Genomic DNA, 22668 nt, shown 5'->3' on the forward strand with positions numbered 1-22668 from the left:
TTCTTATTGCTGTATATATGCCTGATAACAACCCCTTTCTTACACTTAAATGCTTGCCTTCAGAACAGATCTGACTTAAAGTGTACGTAAAGTGTACCTCCAAGCCAAGTTCTTAGCATCAACTCTGACCATAAAGATTATAGAGCAATCATTTTGGTTCACATGAATTTTTTTTCAGTACTGAAGCCTAATAAAAATAACATGCTTTTTTTTTGCATGTAAAGATGTGTTTTTCTTTTGAACCTTCCCTTCCTCTACTGAAAAAGATAGTTCCATTTATAGTTTTAATTGGTACAGACAATTAGAGGTATATTAATATTATTTCCTGATACTTCTATTACAGTTGCTGAGAAACTGATTCCTTTATCTGCAGTAAAGTTATAAGAATCAGTGCAACCACTGTTGAATGTTCTGTTCAGGTCATGTTCAGTAGGAATTGTTGTTTCCTGGAAAACTGCTTTAAGAATCTGAGGATGAGGCTGAAGGACTTCTGTGAGAAAAAATAAAGTAATTAAGGTATTTATTGCTTTACATACGCATCTGTTTTTTTCTTTTTTTCTTTTTTTTCAAAAGTAAACATTTGGAACAGGTTTCTGGCATAAGATCAGGAAGGGTTTAATCTTTTGTTCTTTCCTTTTAGTCTTGATCAGGACCACTTTTCTCCTACATCTGCCATTTTTTATTAATTGAAATTGGCTCAAATAAAGAGTGGCCAATGAATTATTGCTTACCGCCAAATAATTTCTACATGTTATTGCAACTGCATACATTACAATTATGTTTATATTGTTCCTTTTGATTTCTTTTCCACACTGCTAAAGGAGGGTCTCTAACATTAGAGGTAGAAAGCCTAACCCAGCCTTCCTAAACTTGTCACACACACACACACACACACACACACACACACACTATCATCTCATAACTGGTGTAATCGATGTGGAGAATAACCTTGAGGAAGAGGAAGAGCTGTAGCCTAGACATTCTTCAGATAAGAGAAATCTGAGCCCAAACCAGAAATGTATTTTGAGAATGCTTGACCCTTCCAAGTTCTCTGGAGCATAAAGGCAGGGAAAGGGAAAGCTCCTACAAAATTCTGCTTTTATAACCTTATAATAAAAGTAGTATTCATCATTTTGGTGTCCTGCTCTGGACTACCTCAAAGGGTTGATACATCTAGTTATGCCTACTTGAACAAAATAGCACTAATACATGTGCTATCGGTACCTTCTTTTGCCTTAATTTTTTCTTTTTTTGCACCTTCACATTCCCCCCCCCCCCACACACACACACTTTTTTCACTTTTCCCCCACATACTTCAAGACTTCTATTATTGCCCTTACTCAGAAAGACAATTTTTGGAGAGGTTAAAACATTTTCCTCCATTTTTAATTCTTAATGATACTCTTTCTAGTAAGGAGGAAAGATGAAATAATTGCACAGTGTTTTTTTGACCAAAAACACTAGCACAAGAACTTCTTGCTATAGAATGTGGAAATATTTACAAAGAGATATTTGGAGGTCCTGGCATTATCTCCTTCACCCATCCAATTTCATGCATGAAGTAAATTTCTCTAATTCCTATATCAACAGGAGTTAGGAAGGAAAACTAATACAGAATAACAAAGTTGTAAGGGACCTTGGAGACAAGTTGTTCCATTTATTAATTGTTCTCCAGGAAATTTCTCCTTAATTCTAAGTTGAATCTCTCTTTGATAATCTTCTTCATTTATTTTAGGTTACATTAGCCCTTTCAAACTAGGTAGACCATATTTCACTTTCAAGATCAAATATAAAAATATAATAAAAGGAAATTAGTTATTCTGTATATATGGTGCACGTGCACACTTTATGTGTATATATGTATGTGTGTTTCTTTGCATGCATATACACACATCTTTCACCAATTTTTAATCTAGTCAATTCATTCTTAAAATAAATTCCAGAAGGAGGCATAAAGAACTTTTAAACAGAGAGGCAGGAATGTCAGATTTCCTCATGTTTCCTTCAAAACTGTGGATTTCTTCTTGGATAATATAAACATTATTTATTGCCTTGAGTTCACTTTTCTTTTGCCACAGAATGAGATAGAAAACAAGAAAGTAGCATTGGGGAGAACGGAAAGATATAAAACTGAGAGCAAATATTAAATTTAAATATTGTTATAACTCATTTAATGTTAGTTAACCAAAATGAGGAAAAGAACATTCTCATGCAAAATGAGAAGTAGGGAGGAAATTAGATGGTATTGATCTTCCAAACTTTAAGACTATCTCAGTGTGACAACTAAGCTTATCTTTTAAAATTAGAGATTTAGATTCTTCTTTGAAGTCATGACTGTTTTTCAAATCAAGCACATACTTTGGGTAGGTTGAAAAAGAAAAACTGGGATACTAGCAGAACTCTCAGGGTGACACTTCTCAGAATAACAAAGGCTTAGCATTATGGCTTAATTCAACAGACCCAGTTAATTATTTCTTCAGTCAACCTTACAAGCTAAAAGGGATTCCACAAACTGAGACACCTGCTATTTTTTTTTAATTCTGAAAGCATTCATGTTATTCCGTACTCTCTTTTTTTGTGAGTCTATTTGATGTTCCTGTGTTTTAAATTTTTCTATGGCTGTCACTAGTTGGAAGCAGTTTGGGTCTCTCCATGTCTTTCAAAGAGTTAATATAATTAGCATTGTCTGTCAATTAATTCAGCTATGTATCAACATCCCATCTTGACAGCATGTGTAAACAAGACATCAGAGAATATTATCCAAAACAACATATCACTTTCATTGTGGTAAGGCAGAATCAAGAACATCTATTATTTCTCATACATTAGCCGTATGGCATTCTGAAAGTACAGGAAGACCTGATAGCTATATTCTAGGACGGTGATCAGTGGTGGGTTGCCCCCGGTTCGCACCGGTTCTATAGAACTGGTAGTAAACCGGCAGGAGGCTCCGCCCACCGACCCCGAAGTCATCAAAACGCTTCTGCGCATGCACAGAAGCTTCTGCGCTTGCACAAAAGAGAGTGTGCGTGCGGCCCTGCTGCAAACTGGTAGTAAAAGTAAGTAGAATCCACCCCTGACCGTGATGGCAAACCTTTGGCACATGTGCCACAGGTGGCATACATAGCCATATCGGTGGGCATGTGAGCTCAGCTCCAGCGTGCATACACGCACCAGCCAGCTGATTTTCGGGCTGTTTCCTGCCTCCGGAGGGCCTTGGGGGTGGTGGTGGGGAAGGCCCATTTTTCTCTCTCCCCAGGCTCCAGAGCCTTTCTAGGAGTCTGGGGATGGCGAAAACGGCCTTCCCCACCTCCCCGGAGGCCCTCCGGAGGCTGGAAATGGCCTGTTTCCCAACTTCTGGTGGGACCAGAAGGCCTGTTTTTTGCTCTCCCCAGCCTCCAGATTCTTTCTAGGAGTCTGGGAAGGGTGGAAACGGCCTTCCTCACCCCCCCGCCCCCGGAGGCCCTCTGGAGGCTAGAAATTGCCACCATAGTTGTTAAGTGAATCACTGAAATTTAGTTGTACTGTTGTTAAGTGCATTTGGCTTCTCCATTGACTTTGCTTGTCGGAAGGTTGCAAAAGGGGATCACGTGACCCCAGGACACAGAAATGTGAGTCAGTTGCCAAGTGTCTAATTTTGATAACATTACCATTGGGTCGTAAGTATGAAAACTGATCATAAGTCACTTTTTTCAGTGTAGTTGTAACTTAAATGAACTGTTGTAAGTCAAGAACTACCTGTACACAGTAAAATTTATATAATTACAGTATGTTTAGTTTTTACAATTATCTATTTTTGCAAGATTTTATTGGTCTTAGGAGGACTGAAAGAAGGAATTGGCACGTCACAAGTTGCACAGATCTGTCATATGAAATTATATGATAAGCGACAAAGAATAGAAGGCTGTCTAATGCTTCACATTTAAAGTACTTGAGCTGTCAATATCAAAAAGAAAAACACAGAAAGAGATGCAGTACAAAAGCTGAGGGATGTAATTGTTCTCTAATAGAGTGTTTGGATTCACATACTGAACTTTTAGCCATAGTTTCTTAAATAAGCTACAGTGGTCTCATTCACACTTAATACCGAGCCAGAAATATGACTATAAATCAAAACAAATATTAAACAACCACAATACAGTAGTATTCATGTAGATCCAGATAGATATTTACTGTCCAGATCATTCTTCTTCAGCGTGGTGCCTTTCAACTGCTGAAGTTGAATATCATTTAGAGCAGAGGTCTTCAAACTTGGCAGCTTTAAGACTTGTGGACTTCAACTCCCAGAATTCTCCCGCCAGCTGGCTGGAGAATTCTGGGAGTTGAAGTCCACAAGTCTTAAAGCTGCCAAGTTTGAGGACCTCTGATTTAGAGGGACATCATGTTGAAGAGAACATCTAGAGAAGTTAGAACGCTATAATATTTTAAAACGCACCAATATAGATGTGCATATATGAATTAAAAGAGAAAATTATGATCAACTTGTTGCTCCAAAAATTTGCTTTATGCTAATCAGAATGTTAATAGTATTTCCAGAATAGCCTGTTATTAATGGAACACCAGTGTTCTATTTCAGTTCCTTTTAACTTATCAGGATATTCTTAGAAGAAAGATGCTAGATAATATATCTACAAAGCAAACTATGATTTTTCAATACTTACATCAACAATTAAAAAATCCAGCCAACACCAGGCATTTGTGAAATAAATTTGGAAGCCATAGGCCACCCATTTCAAAAGCATTTCCAGAATGAAAATGTATGTGAAGACCTTGTCTGAATATTCCAGCATTGTCTTGATAGTCTTACGCTGTTCAATATATATGTCTTCAAAGGCCTGAAAAGAGATGTGTGGCTTTCATCATTCACCAATCATATTTTAAAATGGAGGAAAAAGGCAAAAAAATCATCTTCCAATAACACTTAAAAAAAAATAGCAAACTGCAAAATGTTTATTTTTCTAATCTTCTCTTTCACTTTCTTTTTTAACATAAAAATCTCAATTGTCTTTCCATGGTTTTATTAATTAACTAAAGCTTTCAGATCTGAAAATACAGTCTATGCAACATCACTAAAAATCTTGTCAGAAAACAAGATTTCTAAAAACATTGATACCATTAACATTTTGAGAAGAATATTTAATTTTCTTTTTCTTTTTTCTCACCAGAGCACCACTGCTGAGGAGAATCATAAATACAATGAATGTTTCAAACCAGTTATGTTCAACAATGCTGTAGCAGGTTTTTCTAAAATTCCACCAGAATTTTCCTTTGCCATCTTCTATACTCACTTGACAACATGGGAACTTTTGGATGCAGCCTGTTATAACAATAGTAAAAATGTTACTGACAGATACTTTCTTATTTTTTTTTAAAAAAAACTGTCTTTTCTCCAAAGAGTGTAACTTTTATACATGGTATTTAATCTTGTAATATCCCTCTGAAGTTAGCATAACCTGAATAGGTGTATCAACATTTCCGGAAGTATTAAGTAAATGATGGAATTCATTCTTCCTCAGAGAGAAGAAAAACCTGACTTAGTACAGTTCTGTTTAGCTAAGGAAAATACCTGGGCTTTTGTCCTATGGATAAAATGCATCCAGCAGGATGTATAAATTTTCCGATACTGGAGTTATTCCTGTGGTTATATGTTAGCCAGGATTTAAAGAAACCATGTCCTTTCAGAAGACTGGAAGACTTTTTCATTCCAGACTTTTAAAACCAAAATCTCATCTGTTAAAATATTATTTAAGACTTATTTTAACATTTTGGTATACAGGTAGTCCTCAACTTATAAACACAATTGAGCCCAAAATTTATGTTGCTAAGCGAGACATTTATTAAGTGAGTTTGGCCCCATTTGACAACTTTTCTTGCCACAGTTCTTAAGTGAATTACTAAAGTTATGAAGTTGGCAACACGGATGTTAAGTGAACCTGGCTTCCCCGTCGACTTTGCTTGTCAGAAGGTTGCACATATCCCGGGTACATTGCCACTGTATAAATATGAGTCGGTTGCCAAACTGCCGAATTTTGATCACATGACCATGAGGATGCTACAACAGTTAAGTCTGAAAAATGATCATACGTCACTTTTTTCAGTGTAACTTTGAATACTCACTAAAGGAACTGTTGTAAGTCAAGGACTACCTGTAGTATCTAGTACTCACACGCTCCTGTCCAATGAACCACTGGATTTAAAAGTTTAAAAAGAGGAGAGATCAATTACTGACACAGGACACAATGAGAAAAGCATTTGGGGAATGGAGGATGCTCAAGTTAATATTCCACCCTGGATCTCTGAGGTTCTGGAAACAAAGAGGAACATAGCTGCTGCTTCTGATTCCCCAGTGATTTATTTTTGTTAGAGGGCAAACTGTGTGTGTTATGCATCCCTTAATGGCCTCAAGTATGATGATGATTGGCAATATTGAAATAAACCTATTCTGTCCATCCAGTCGGTTTCTTACTATGGAAGATGGATAGGGCATCATTTTTTTCTTTCTCTCAGTTAGCAAAGTATCTTAGACAGGCTTTGGCTTCTGGATTTCAATTTTTCACAAAATGATTCCAAAAATGTTTTTGGAAGCAGAAGATGACATTCCAGGGAGAGATTGCATTTGAGAAAATACACCCAGACATTTAAAAAAAATACTGCATATGCCCAGATTTTGGGGTGCTGGTATATGACCACTAATTTATTTTTGTTTTCTTCTTTCAAGAAAGTGTTTATTCTTCTGAAAAGAGGGTTTGGTGGAACGGGGGGGGGAGCTGTTTGGGGAGGTACTTCACTTTTCTTTCATACAATTTCTCTCCTACGTTTCTCTTCTAAGTTACTTTCAGATTCATGGAAAATAGTTCCTTTTTTCCCTGTGGAGGAAGAAACATCTGAATGGATTTAAAGAGATGAGCAAATGGGCATGAATAGAATTAGGCAAAAGCTGACTTTTTCGGTGCTTGGTAACAGTTTCTAAAGCCATTTTAGGATATATATATAGAGATTGGCCTTAATATATATATATATATTTGTCTTCTTAAATTTTCGCGGGTGTGCATATGCAAAAAATTAAAATCTCGGGTGTTTTCCCGTGTCATTATAAATAAGTTGGTTAAAATATTTAAAATCCTGGTTAAAATCCCAGCTTAAAATCTTCTAAAAATCCTTACAAGCACTCTGCAAGGTCCTTTAAAACCTCAGCTAAATATATAAAGATTGGCCTTAAGTTGGCCTATCCTTTTTGAGAAAACCAAGCAACGTATCTGTAAGTTATTGACAAAGGACCAATGCCACATAATGGTGAGAATGAAAGCTGACTGCTAATGCTTAGAAGCCAGCCCATTCACAAAATGGCAGTTCCTGGGAAGCCAGGCTCAGAAATACCCTGTTACCTTCCGTGAAACAGGCTTCAGGCTCAAGAGCCTCTTCAGGTTCAATCTCTGCCTGCTCCCCCTCTCCTGGCAGGGCAACATCCACAGTACTGCCTTCAGATGAGCTGGTGGCATTTATCTTCTGGAAATAAAAACCCCACAGAAAAGTTTGCATTTTTTCCTCCCCTTGTAGCTTATCATTGCTCAAAGACCATACTGACGGAGGTCTCTACTCAATTTTACACTGATTGTCCAAAGCAGTAAATAGTTTAACATGAATATAATGTTAAATCTGTTCCTGCATTTATGTTTACTCACCAGAAACAGTGCTGACAAACATCTCTATCTGGCCATTCATATTTCATAAATAATATCACCATATTGTAAATATATATATATATGCAACAATATATGCAACAATATCAATTATTTCCCTCCTAATGAAAGCAGACACTTCATAGCTACCTTCACGACTGCTGAATGCTACAGAAGAAAATGACAGAATGATAGAAAATGGCATGTTGTCCAATTGTTCCTTGCTAATTTCACAGAAAAAAAACTCAGCAAATTAGCAAATTAAGTTCCTGATATCATTAATATATTAATACCCACATATTATCAAATTATAGACTGCTGAGCTACAGTCTGAAAATCTAGCATAAATATAATCCTTAAACCTTGTTGCCAAGATAGAAGAGTTCAGTTGGATGGGGTGGGGAATCTAACAACAGCATATCTTTGTACGTCATTTTTAGCACATGGACTTTGTTTGTGCAACTGCAGGTGTGAAGTGCCCTGTGGAACACAGCACTTTTTGAAATATCTAGGCCACAATCTTTTTCAATTTATGGAAATGCTGAATTACCCAGAATTCTGGAAAAGATTGGAGCAATAATAAGAGAAATTCTGAAGATACAGATTGGAAGAACAAGACAAATTCTGAGCAGGAAAGCAGCAATTAAAAATTGAAATCTACAATTTTATGCCTGGATCTGTATACTATTTAAGAACCAGGAATAACAGAACTCAATTCCCTCATGTTTTATTTGGAAGTTAATATTTGTTGCTTCAATCCTCCTTTTACTGAATAAAGACTAGTTCTTATTTATATATCCCTGTGACTTAATCATTTTTTTTCTCACCCCTCCTCCCCCTTTGGCAAATTGGAAAACCTGTGGACTTGAGTTCTCACACACTGTTTGGGAACAATTCGTACTTTGTTCTTATATTCACCCCAGAACTGGGAGACGAGGTGTGCAAAGAAAATGGGGCTATAAGAATGTTTCCAAACTAAAGTCACACCGCATTCTTGGGTTTGGGGAGTTTTAGTGAAAGGATTAATACAGACATGTTACATGAAGGAGGCAAAACTTTTGTGAGCTAAGAACTATATTTGGTCTTTGGGTGATATGCCATGGAGATACATTCCAAAGAGTAATGCATGGGGTCAGGATAAAAATTAAGTTTGATTCAATATATTACTTATATTTTCCAGACATGTATTTAAGAATTGTTCTTGTTGCATTAAGATTGTCATTTGGTCACAACTTTCAGATTGCATCTGTGGACCAGAGAAAAGCCTTGGAAACTCAGTTTATTCACCTCTGGTTAACCAGACTTTTAATGTAATGTTGCATCATTATATTCTAGCAAATCTGTTTTCCTTCTAACTATGGTAAGGTGGTGCCAAGCATGCTCACAGACTTTCTGGCTGAAGTGTTTTAAAGAATCCTTGCTGCTCTTTGAGCTTGGTTGTTTGCTTGGAGATGTTTCATTATCCAACTAGGTACCATCATCAAGGTGAATGAGTTTGGAATTTGCTTTCCATTTATATACAGTAGCTTGCCCTGCCAATTTTGGAAGGGTTGTAGTTTGCTCCCTAGGAGTTCCTTGATATGGGCATTGTTTTCTGCTTTATTGTTTGCCTGGTATTAATCCATGTTTATCTTGGTGTTGGCTACTAAAGAGGATGTGGTCTTTGTTTCTTTAGCTTTTTGATTGTTTCTTTTGAATGGTGTGTAAATATGCTTTATTTCCATGTGTCTATTGATGGCTAAAGTCAACACCCAGATAAGCAAGAATCTTTTTGATGTTTATATTTTATGTTTTGTAGAAATGGATATATTTTTCTGCCATAATTTCTGGGAAACTTTAGGATTATTAATTTTTTATGTTACTGGAGCATTTGATCCACCAGCATGTACAGCCACAGCTATGTGGAAGAGGTACTCAACATTTTTTTTTCATCCTCTTTCCCCAACTGCATTGTATTCAACATTTTAATAGCAATCCAGTATTGTTGTATTTTCTGAACAATAAAATATATCCTATTCATTTCTTAATTCCCTATATTTCTTTAGTGATCCACTTTTTAAATGTTAATTCCTTTCTATCAATAAATTTTTCAGCTGATACTTTTGAAGACTGGTACTGGTAGCACGTATATCCTAGAGTTGGATATGCCTCCAAATAATAAATGCACATACTATACACCTGATGGTTATAATCTACAAACACCTCAATTCAGTTTTCCAGTTGAGTTGTATCAGAAGAGAAGTACATTTAATCATTTAAATAAGTTGCAATGTGACTCATACTTTTGCACTTTACTCTCTTCACCTTCTACTTTGGCAATCAGGATATCTGTTTTTGTTTTTAAACAAACCATCATTTCCACTGACATCCATATTGATTAAAAAATTGTTTTTTAAACTTGTGGTTAGTGAAGACAAGTCCAGATTGAAGTATGCTTTCTAACTATACCCAATTCCGAAACCCGAGACAAAATAAATCATGTTTCCCTAAATTAGTGTTGTGGAATGTAGTCAGGAGTCACAGGAAAGAGCAGCCCTTTCCCAGGGGGCAAAAAGACCAGAGAACTTGGACTGTCCAATAGGCAGGAAAAGAGCAAGGTTGGATTCTCCCTAGTAATTCAGAGAAAAGATCCATAGTTATTACAAATAATTGCTTTAGTCTGGCAAGATTCTGTTTGTAGGCAAACAACGATAAAGGAACAACTCAGAAGTAACTCCATGTATTGTTTTTGGTTTTTGGGGGGCTAGGAACTAGGATGGCACAAGGAACTGATCTTGGATCAATGTTTTTGCTTCTAGTTACCTTTTAAAGTTTAGGAAATCAAGGAAGATAGCTGAAGGGGCTCTTGAGTTGCAACAACCTATTTATGACATAGGGAGCAATAATTCATAATGCTTTTGAACTAGACTTTTTCATTTTCTCCAGTGGGTTATAACATTAGCAATATCAGACCTATTATAATATACCTCATTATTCTCACCTACAATGCAATTTCTAGTATGCCTTAGAAGTTAAGATCCTGAAAATATCTTTATAAAATAAAAAGGGGAAAAAATATAGCTTCTAACTCACAGGAAATACCTGAATCCAAAGGCCCCCATTATACATACATAGAGTAATTGGGAGGGAGGGAGGGAGGGAGGGAGGGAGGGAGGGAGGGAGGAAGGAAGGAAGGAAGGAAGGAAGGAAGGAAGGAAGGAAGGAAGGAAGGAAGGGAATATTTAACAGAATTAGAAGGGACTTGGAGGTACTCAAATCCTTCTGCATAAAATATTAAAAGTTTAAGAAAAGTTATCCAACTATTCTCTATAACAGACAACTCTGCATGTATAAGGAAGAAACATCTTAATTATCTGCAAGAGTACACTGGAAGGCATTGGTTTAATAGGCAGCATTCCCAAGACCTGGATCAGCAAAACAACATGCTGGATTAGAGCAAAAGCCTGTGCAATATTAGTGAAACTGTGCCAAGACAGAGAGAAATCCAACTTCACTTTTTTTTAAAAAAAAAAAGATGCTTTATGAACATTACATAACACGGGTGCAGTCTAAATCGGCATAGATAGCGATGGGACATCCATTTTAAAGATTCTCTTTTTGGATTTTAGAGAAACTCTTTTTTGCCCATATCTGTTTGCCCATGTAAGGCCAATTCACACAAGCTTTGCCCCACAGCATGTTAAAAGAGCCCATTTCTATTATTAAAGCATTCACTTCAGACCCAGTCTTGCTCTCATTTTATTTTTGCTTTATGTTACTTCAATGGGAGCAGGAGCAGGTTATTTTACAAATGTTAAAGCTTTACAAACCACTTCATGAGTCAAATGACATTCAGATAAACAAAGGGATTCAGCCATTATAAATTATGAGGAATAAGTCATCTCGTACTGTTTGAGTATTCTAAATTGCTTCATGACTTGACAAACCTGCAGGAAACAGTTACCCTTCTTCTTCGTATTTCAGCCACATCTCTGACTATTTTTAAGGTTTTGAATTGATTTCTGAGCAAGAAAAAAAATTTCTCACTTTTTATTAAATATTGTTTCTTGTCTCTGAAGCAGATCAAGCACTTAATTAGTAGCCTGCATATAACATGTATATAACAAGTCTACACAAAAAGCAACCCTAGCCACCGAATCTGTTGAAAATGAGAAAGCACCGTGGACAATCTTGTAGCAGATGAATTTGGTCTGGCTCAAAATGTGAAGAGCAGAATGTACACAATAGTCTCAGACTGGTAGAAGCTTTTCATATTCAGGGGTATTTTGATAGTATGAGCTGGTTATTAATTAATTAATTTATTTATTTATTTTTAAATTTGTATACCGCCCTTCTCCCTGAGGACTCAGGGCGGTGAACAGCCAAATAAAAACATAAACTACAAACATTAAAATACAATTAAAAAGATATATATAAATTTGGCCCCATGATTAAAAACAATAACAAACAATTAAAAACATTTTAAAAAGTGTTAGGCCAGCCCGGCTTGCTGGAAAAAGAAGGTTTTAAGGGCACGGCAGAAGGCACCGAGGTCTTGGATGCTCCTTATCTCTGGGGGCAGCTGATTCCAGAGGGTAGGTGCCCCCACAGAGAAGGCCCTCCCCCTGGGGGTCGCCAGCCTACATTGTTTGGCTAATGAATCATGTAAGTATGTTTTAAAGCTTCTACTAGATAGAAGTAAATTCTGAATAATTTAAGTTCTCCTTTTAGACCAGTAAGTTATTTGTCAATAGTTGTGAATGTTTGTACTTATGCAGTAGCTCATAACTACTGCTTTCTTAAAATAACTTTTATTTCTTTAATGTTAAAAACATGATATTCAGAAAAACAACTAGAATAGAAACATCTGTTTCCCTAGCAATGGCCACTGCCAAACTGAACTGAACAATATACTGTAACCTTTTTTTAGCAATAAAAAATATCTTAGGCGAAACAGTAAATGTCACTCAGCCACTACCTGTATTGCTTCTTTAGCAGAAGAAAAGAAATATAATTGGAATTTTTAAATTATAAAATACATTTTGTATGAATTTAAATTACTACTTGCTACTTATTGCAGTCTACCAACATTGAAATGCATATCAATGCTAGGGTTAATTCATGAATTCATGTCTTTGTTCTAAGCAACAGTTTCATAAAACAGTAAAACATTTTTTAAAATTTTCTGTAGAATGTGCACCAGTTGATATCATACATGAAAATCCAAAATACTCAGACAAATACTGCAAAAAAAAAAAAAGATATTAGAAGTAGGAAGGCTTGCTGCATGAAAATACCTTGAAATTAGAAAAGCGAGTAAGCAAACAGAATACAATAAAAATAGTAATTTGAAATTGTTTCTCCAAAGTCCACCTGTGTTAATTGTATAAATAATTACACAACACATTTATAAGGGCTGAATCAAAAAGGGGTTGTTTTCATTGCTTTAAAAACGATGCATGCTCTGTTTTTTTTTCCCCCTTGACCTTTGAAGGACTTAACATTCTCATCAATTTAATCTACTTTGCAACACCTCTAAATCATGCAATAGCTGTTCAAAAGAGTTGATAATAAAACGTAATCTAGAGAAATCGTTAGCAGGATCGAAATGTATGTAAAGGTTGCCAATCTTGCCTGACCATGCTGTGATGGGTGAGTCATGAGACTCAGCAGAGAGTAGCTGTATGTCTGAACTATCTTGCAATGAATAGGGAAGGAAACACAGCTCAATATAGCATGCAGGCCAGTCAATATCCAGAAACTGATTATGTATAGCTTGCTTAGATAACCTGTTAGGTGGTGTGATAGGTTGAATCTACCTGGTTAAAAAGCAACAGAGCTGCATTCTTGATTGCTCCAGCTTGATTTTACCCCTGTGAGAAGTAAGAAGGGCAGGCAATGAAGTTCATGACACAGTACCTCACCTCACAACTTTTGCTCTGGCTTCGAAGCGTTTTCAGAAAAGTTAAACAAAAAAAAGGAGGAGAACCTAAAGATGTAATCATAAAGCTAAGAAAAAGAGAGATCGAATGCTCGTAGCCCTAATTACATTTTAAATCAGCTTTCTCCAAACTGGTGGCTTACAGACATTTTAGATTACAAGTTCCATCAACTCCAAAAGAGTTGCCGGGTTTTGCTGTAGCTCAACTGTTCTGTAGACAACTGGGTTGGCAAAGGCATCAATATTATTGGAATAAAATAAAGCATGATGAACCGGTGATACTTTATCACTGGGATTATGTGACATAACTGTTTTTGTTTGTTTGTTTGTTTGTTGCTAATGATGAGATGCTCCCAATTCATTAGTAATCTTTCAACAATGAGGAAAGTTTTCTCTATGCTCCCTCCCTCCTCCATTCTAAAGTAGAACAGTGGTCTTTGGCTTGACCTCATCCACTCTGAAGAAAAAGAATTTGGCTCACCACCAGAACCAGGAGCTGCTGGGGACATTCATCGGGAGGGACCCATTGTGGCCACAGTCAACAAACCAGACTGTCTTCTCCTGATTGAATCTGGAGGACCAAAGAGTTTCCTTTGCTCCTTCTATGTTTTATAATTCTGATATGGTATCAACAATGGTGGTGCCAGGAAAAGGTTGTTTAACAGGGAAATTACTGAAATATAATCTAAATAATTCTTCAAAGTAGAATCTAAACAGCAAGAGATTATTCAGAACAAAACTGAACTATATCTATCTCTAGAACTGAATTATTCCATTACCACAAAAAACACACACATTTTCAGAAATGCCTTTTCTTTTCTTCCTTCACATTTCTCTTTCCAGGCAATATTGTAATCGGCTACCACTGAAATTAATTTAAATTTTATAAGAAATTGTTCAAAAATTAAGTTCATTCCCTCACTTCGGTTTCTATAAGAAAGCTTCCCCTAGTCTTTGTTTTACTACACTTCATAATTAGCAGAACCACTATATTAATAGACACACCAAAGAAAAATATAACAAAAATTTATTTTCTTTGAGGAAGAAGTATAGGACTTTTTAGAAGGGAAACATATAAAATCCCTTAAAACTCTGTCATTCCCAGTTTGGAACTTTAACAGAAATGTAAGAAAATGATTATCTTCAAGATGAAAGTATTTCTTTAACTATAAGCAAATAAAAAAAGGATTGAACACTTTTCTCTTTCCTTGCAAACCCATAAATTCTTTCTTTCATCCAGTTCAGTGAAAAAGCTGGCCTTGCACAATGTTATTTACTGTATGTGCTAAAATAAGGCTACAATTCTAGAACATTTATCTAGAAGTAAGACTGAACAAATATTGCATTATAGGTAGTCCCCAATTTACGAACACAATTGAGCCCAAAATTTCTGTTGTTAAGTGAGACATTTGTTAAGTGAGTTTTGCCCCATTGCATGACCTTTCTTGCCATGGTTGTTAAGTGAATCGCTGCAGTTGATAAGTTAGCAACCCAGTTGTTAAATGAGTCTGGCTTCCCCGTTTTGCTCGTCGAAGCTTGCAAAACAGGATCATGTGGCCTTGGGACACAGCAACGGTTATAAATATGAACCAGTTGCCAAATGTCTGAAATTTGGTCACATCATCATGGGGATATTGGAAATGTTGTAACTGTGAAAAACGGTCATAAGTCACCTTTTTCTGTCCCTTTATAATTTTGAATGGTCATTAAATGAACTGTTGTAAATTGAAGACTACCTGTACTAATTTCTAAGAAAACATGCTTGGAATTTGGCTTACTTTCAAAGAAATGGATTGTTAGTGCCCAAATGTTTATACTTTATTGTCATTTTATTTCTACTGTGTACTCCTTATTTCTTGTGTGTTCCTCATACTCATGCTACTGACTACATTGTTCGGCAGAGATATTCACTCAGTTCTGCCTTGTTCTTCTGGCTTCTATTTTACTCTCTAAAATAGTTCATATGATTTAGAAAAAAATCACAATAATTCTTATTGGGGTTAGAAAAATTACCCTCCACCCGCCTACCCCCCCCCCCCCACACACCCCAATTCCATAAATATTCAAATACAAGTCTTATCCAAACATATATACTGTTCTTTCTGCATTGCATTGGCTGGGAAGTGAAACCTGAAAGTTTGAGGTATTTAGATCTGAAGCATTTCTTCCAAACAATTTTTGAAATATGCATAGGTACATCCTATGGAAATTTTTTCAGTAAATAATGAAACTAACAGTTTCCTCAAATCCCAAATGGCTAACATTTACGTGCTTGATTTTTTTTCTCAACCATTTTTGCAGGAGGGTAAAGTATTCCATACACAAGAAAATGGACAGTACATTGAACAAATGCTAAAGAATCTGATTCTTGATTTCTTGAATCTTTGATAATACAGTTTTAACTAAAACTAAAAATATTACGAATGAATGAAAATGACTAATGTGCTTTTACTCTCCCCCCTGCCCCCCAAATAATACATATCTTCTTTTCTAGCATGGTTGAGGGTTCTCCAGAATAACACCCCAGGAAGGAACATTATACTTACTATAATGTAATCCCTACATAAGGAGACAAGCAGAAGTGTATTGGAAAGCCTAAGATGAAGGGGAATGTAGTCTTTTAAATGGATATACAAATCCTGGCTCATCAAAGAAAGGAAAGATCAGCTCAGCCTTCATTGCTAAACACCTAAAAATCATAGCAGCCAAATGGCATGCACTATAGAGAGATGGCCTATTAATGAATGCAAAGATAAAATGAACACTAGTTCAAAAAGAACCCAGTTAATCTCTTAGGCCATATCCGTAGGTTATCTCTACTGCTAAGTAAAATAAGGGAGACATCGTTGTGTTTCTATTGTAAAAAATGCAATAGGCTATTTTTGCTGGAAAAAAATCAGCAAAGAAAATTCCAAACCTGTGGTCAAGAATAACTCTCACAATAGTTCTCTTTCCATAACTCTGCTCAATCAGAGTAGCCAACAACCTATCATAGTTGCTTTAATACAGGGGTTCAAATTTGCAGCCCATGAGCCAGATGCATGATGTGTTGGCCATGCCTACCCCTGTTTTAGCAAAGGGGGAAAAGTTGCGATACATGATGACAACATGATGACGCGAGTTTGACATCCCTGCTTTAATACAAGTTACAGGGATGGCTTAATGGCCTACATGCACTCTAATCTCTTCTTATTCATCTAATTGTTTGTTTTTGTGCCTTCAAATCAGTTTTGACTCCTTAAGACTGCCTAGATAAGTCCATGCAGTTTCATGCCAACGTTTTCAGAAATGGTTTGTCCTTGCTCTCTTCCTAGGTCTGAGAGAGAACGACTGGCTCAGAATCGCTCAAATAACTTGTACTCAAGATGAGCTAGAACACACCGTCTCCCAATTCCTGGCCTATAACCACTATACCAATCTATACAGAATATACAATTATACAGAACAAAACAAACACCAGCATTATAAATTAAATACATTATTTATATATTGTATATAAATTAAATATATATTTAAAACCACAAATGAATTCAACATTATTTTTAAAAAATGATTAGTTTTTATTTAAAAAGACAACTAGGTTAACCTTTTAAACTATGTCATAAATAAGAATAATTCAACGTAACACAATTGAAATATTTTTGTGTCACTATTTTTCTGCTTAATATTATATATATATTATATACTATAAATATAAGAAGGCCTACCTCTTTGCTTCCTTCCAGGTCAGATTCACTGCTAAATTCTTCTGTGTTTATATTTTCAAAATCTGACTCTCCAACTGCAATTGGTACAGTTACAGTAAGGCCTGGATTGTTGATAAATGACATGTAATCATTTTCATCAATAATATATTTTTCCACACTGCTGCCTGTTCCTAAACCACTGGTCATTCCATTTCCATCTCTCAGATAATTAACATCCTTAGTTATTTCAATCATGGTATGGTTGGAAATGTAGATGTCTTTCTTGTGGTTTAGTTCTTCAAGGACTTTGATATCATCTATAGATTTCTGCTTTCTAACTGTGCTTTTTTGGACAATTTCTCCCAATTTTTTCTTAATGTAATCTATCCCCTTCTGAATCCTCGCCACAGCAATCTGGAGATTGTTCGTCTCATTATCATCATCAGTAGCAGCAAGATTGTCTGAACTGAAGGAGCTCAGGAGCAAGGCCAGAAACAGGTTTAATACCTAAAAGACAAAGAAGGAAAGCATCAGATGCAGATGAGTTTTTTATATATATAAAAGTAAGATTTATAGCAAGAAAAAATGACAACCATGGAAAAGGAACCTTACTTATGAAAGGGGTTCAAATATTCTTTCCTACTATATTGTATTCATCAGCAAGAATGAACAGTGGTCTGAGAGGTGTTAGTCCATCAGTACATTATATCAGGAAAAACAGAGGTGAGATACAGAATACCATGAGCTACTTCAGTTCCAGATCTCCATTATCTGCTCTGTTTAAATGTATTCATCAGCACCATCCCAAAGGGCCAGTCTCACCTTCATGGTTAGCAGAAATCAGAGATGGAGTGAACTGTGTCATTTATCTTAATTCTGTTTTGGAGCAACACTCCAAAACCTCATAAAATAAATAAATGAAACATACACACCGCTTTTCGGTGTGTTAAAAAATAGAGTACCAAAAGCAAAAGTTCTGGTCTCCTTGCTTTGTGCTATAATATTTTTAATAAAAAACATTAAATTCATATGGTGTCCAATTCCCAGTGACTTTGGGTGGTTCATACATAGAACAGGGTTTTGTTGTGTTAGTTTTAACCTGGAAAACATTAAAAATATGACACCTCTTAATCAGAACATTCCCTTCTGAGGACCTCTCACTACCTCAGTCTGCAGTACACCAGGCATTAGAATCAACACACTCCACATATTTATTGATGTTCCTATTCTGCATTGATTTGTCTTTTCTTTTACTAATACTATTAACACAGTACTATAAGATATCCAGTTGGTCCTTGTGCAACAAAGTTTGATCTAATCAAACAAAGCAGTTTAATTCTTATCTATGTTTTATTTTCCCAATTTCTCTAAATAGGTAAAATCTTATATAGGGCAGTCATTTTTTTAAAACAAAGTTTTAAAGCAACCAGAAAAAAGGAACTGCTGTCATATAGTCAAGAGTTCCCTTTTGATCTTTTAGCTGTTTCTGGCTCTTAATGAGACAAGTTGTTTTCATACTGTGTGATGGCTTGCTTCTTTTGCTGTTGGAATGCTTTTTAGGAGATCATTCAAACAAAACTCCCGCGGTCAGCCAGCCAGCATATTTGAAAGTTAAATCAAGCAATTGTGAAAAAAGTGTTAGCTACAAGTAGTCCTCCACTTACAACAGTTCGTTTAGTGACTGTTCAAAGTTACAACAGTGCTGAAAGAACATACGACCGTTGCAGCATCTCCGTGGTCACATGATCAAAATTCAGACGCTTGGCAACTGACTCATATTTATGACGGTTGCAGTATCCTGGTATTATGTGATCACCCTTTGCAAACTTCTGACAAGCAAAGTCAATGGGGAAGTTCGATTCACTTAACAACCTTGTTAACAAATGCAGTGATTCACTTAACAACTGTGGCAAGAAAGGTCGTAAAATGGGGCTAAACTCACTTTACAAATGTCTCACTTAGCAACAGAAATGTTGGGCTCAATTGTGGTTGTACGTCGAGGACTACCTGTACTTATATGAAGGCCTCACAAAGTTAAATATGTACGTAATTAAAGTCAACTGATTAAATGGAGGATGACAGCATGTCTATGTTCCTGCCTTATGTTCATCCTTAATTTTAAAATAGTTAACAAATTAATAGACTCTTCACCTAGGCTACTGCTTAGGAAGCTTTCATAAGTAATGAATATTGCACTATATTATAGATAATAGCAGAAGTAATCTCAATAAATACAGTGATGTATGAATATATTGCGGATTTCAGAAATTTGGGTTGGTGCATGCCCTTCCTTATTTAATCGTTTAACTCTTGCTGGTGTGTGTGTGTGTGTCCTGACACAATTAAAAGTTTAGCATCGTAAAATATTTCTTCCAAACTGCTGCCTACATGTTTTGTTCTGATGCAGGACAACGATGTATTTAGTAAAGTCAGACTGCATTGGGTCAATACTTTTTTTAATTTTGGAAGAACAACTTGAAGAGAGCACTGAAGTGTGAGCACCCAGTTCTGATTTTCTTCCGTCCATGTTTTTGCATACCACAGAGAATAGTCCACTTTCTCCCGAGGGGCTAATTTATGCTTTCAATAATCAATTATGCTAAATGCATTCACATCGAGAGGTTTTGCGTAAAGCCTAAGAAGAAATTAAACCAATCTTTAGCCTAGTGACTTTTCTATTGATAACACACAATTACTGTATTGGACATAAAAAAGCAGAGCACTCACCACTAAATTTCCAATCACCATGACCAACATGAAAACAATAAGGCACATGGTTTGGCCCGCAACCTCCATACAGTCCCACATGGTTTCTATCCATTCTCCGCAAAGAACTCGGAACACGATTAAGAAAGAGTGGAAAAAATCATTCATGTGCCAGCGAGGGAGTTCACAGTCTTCTGCGATCTTGCACACACATTCTTTGTAGCTTTTACCAAAGAGCTGCATACCAACCACAGCAAAAATGAAGACAATGATGGCCAGGACCAAAGTCAGATTTCCCAAAGCACCAACAGAGTTGCCAATAATTTTGATCAGCATATTTAACGTTGGCCAGGATTTTGCTAATTTGAAAACACGAAGCTGAAAAGCAGTGGTAAAGAAATACAATTATTAATATTCAAAACTATTTGGAGGTATCTTTTACATCAGCAGCCCCCAACCTTTTGGGCACCAGGGACCGGTTCTGTGGAGAGAGGTTTTTCGGCAGACCAGAGGTGGCGTGGTTTTGCATGCTGCCTGTGTCCCGCAGATGGGCTTCACTTTTTTGCGTGGCCCAGTTGCTGACATGCCACGGACCAGTGCTAGTCCATGGACCGGGGGTTGGGCACCCCTGCTTTTACATCACAATTTAGAAAAAGAAATATTAGAGGAAGAAAGAACCATGCTGCTTTGTAATGTCCTCACTCCCAAAGTGAGAGGACTATTTAAGCCCAATATTTTTGAAGTGTCATTCAAGATTCAAAACAGTATTTAGTTTATTAAACAGTTTATTTAAACACACAATAAAGAAAACACAGACAAACATTTAGAGAAAAAGGAATAGGATTAAAGTACAATTATGAACCAAGAAACAATAACTGGAGTAATTCTTAAATGGAGACTGAAGATCAGGAAAAGGACTTAGGTAAGGAATTGAGCACGGCTTTGAACTCATTTAAAATAAAACAAAATGCACTATTTTCTCTCTATTATGTCACCTAGAAATCACCATACATTCAATTCCTTCTTGCATTTTAGGAAATGATGCTCCATAATCCTGGAATTAGTTTAAATTCCTTCTTTATTCCCAAACAGCCATGCTACTGTTCCCAGGGAAAATTCAAAACAACAAAAACCTCCAGCAAAATCTTCCTTCTCTACAGTACAGTACAGTACTCAATGGGAGATATTCACATTACTAGCGGTAATCAATCCATATGCCAAACATAGGCATGCTCTGGTGCTCTTACTACTAGAAGTGCCCGTTTCCTACTTAAATACATTTGATGAAATATAAGCTAAAGGTCAGTAAGACCTTTCTTGAAATCTGAGAGCAATATTTAGAAACATATTTTAATTTACACTTAAATGGTGAACATAGTTCTCACATTATGTCTTATTTTAAAGACTTTGTGCGGGGCATTTGCACAGTAATATAAACTGTACTTAAACAAGTTTATGGAGATATTGATCAATTAATCTCAGCCATTATTTCTAAAGTTCATAAATTGAGAATTTTGTTCCGTTTCTTATTTTTTCCAGATACAGAAATTAAAATTTACTTTTCAAAAACATTTGCATTCTTCTAGCATTGTTTTGAGCTACTCTGAACATTATCTAAGTTCAAAAACTGTAATATTAATAATTGTGAACTATGAAAATTCCCTTTGCTTGAATAATGGCTGTTTCAGATTTCCCTTTTTATTATTAATGGTTGTAAGGCCACTTTTTTGATGTTTTAAGGGACATTATAAGTTTTTTTCAGTCTCTGGAATACAATTACAGTGCATGGTTTCTAGAAGCATACTGTATCCAGCCCAGATTAGAAACTCATTTAGCATCCTTAAATTCAGTTGATCAAGATCATTGTAAGCTTTACAAATAATTTTTAAAAACAATAGTATAAAGAAAAACATTCAAGAGTTTTACAGTTCATCATGACTATACTGAGATTGTTTGTGAATATAAAGGCATGAAATTTGGTAAAAACAGTATTATATTTCTTGATATATTTACCAGTCTGAAGGATCTTAGAACTGATAACCCTTCCACATTTGCAAGACCCAACTCCATCAAACTCAGGCTGACTATGATGCCATCAAAAATATTCCAGCCTTCTTGGAAATAATAATAAGGATCCCTGGCAATTATTTTGAGGATCATCTCTGCAGTGAAGATTCCAGTGAAAACCTATATGCAAACATTAGTTTAAGTATGATTTGTGATGTTTTGAAATTAAAACAAGTATTTAGTGCAAATATTTCCTACACATGCAAATCACTTCTTTATATTGAACATGCTTTTGTCATCTCTGCACACTACTGAGGTAGTCATATGAACCCCAATGGCCAATACAGTGTAAAACAATGCTTTTCAAATTTGGCAACTTTAAGTTGTGTGGACTCCAACCCCAGAATTCCTCAACAGTATACTATACAGCATATGTGTTAAAACTGCCAAGTTGGAAAAATACTAAACTAGAAGAAAATTCCCCTTAAATATATTTCTAATGACATACTTTACTGTATTCTGCTTTCCTAAAATGATCTGACTGAAGCCCTCACCAAAATGTATGCCCAATTACCGTATCAAATTCTGGGGACTTAAGAATACTGTACTGTTGATATCTAAAAGACAAAGCCAGATCTGTTGAGAAAAAAGAATAGACATTTTTCAATGG

The 22668-nt window shown here is 35.9% G+C and overlaps 1 protein-coding gene and 1 long non-coding RNA gene across 4 annotated transcripts in view; one reads left to right on the forward strand and one right to left on the reverse strand.

Annotated features, from left to right (window-relative positions):
* Positions 1 to 22668, reverse strand: part of LOC117670973 (sodium channel protein type 2 subunit alpha-like) — an 86938-nt gene that overhangs the window by 12628 nt on the left and 51642 nt on the right. For all 3 annotated transcript variants that reach the window (XM_087881992.1, XM_087881993.1, XM_087881994.1), the window contains 6 exons: positions 22005 to 22178; positions 20013 to 20369; positions 17307 to 17792; positions 7386 to 7506; positions 5163 to 5317; positions 4662 to 4835 (listed from right to left, as the gene is read on the reverse strand). In XM_087881992.1, the coding sequence (XP_087738118.1) occupies positions 4662 to 4835; positions 5163 to 5317; positions 7386 to 7506; positions 17307 to 17792; positions 20013 to 20369; positions 22005 to 22178 (1467 nt within the window). The remainder of the gene's footprint in view (positions 1 to 4661; positions 4836 to 5162; positions 5318 to 7385; positions 7507 to 17306; positions 17793 to 20012; positions 20370 to 22004; positions 22179 to 22668) is intronic.
* On the forward strand, positions 428 to 5349 carry LOC117670986 (uncharacterized). The gene is made up of 2 exons (XR_004592742.2): positions 428 to 516; positions 5166 to 5349. It is a non-coding gene; the product is annotated as an uncharacterized LOC117670986 (long non-coding RNA).

This window comes from Pantherophis guttatus, chromosome 1, assembly GCF_059756535.1.
Source record: "Pantherophis guttatus breed Tessera chromosome 1, ASM5975653v1, whole genome shotgun sequence".
In the NCBI taxonomy this organism is placed as follows: Eukaryota; Metazoa; Chordata; class Lepidosauria; order Squamata; family Colubridae; genus Pantherophis; species Pantherophis guttatus.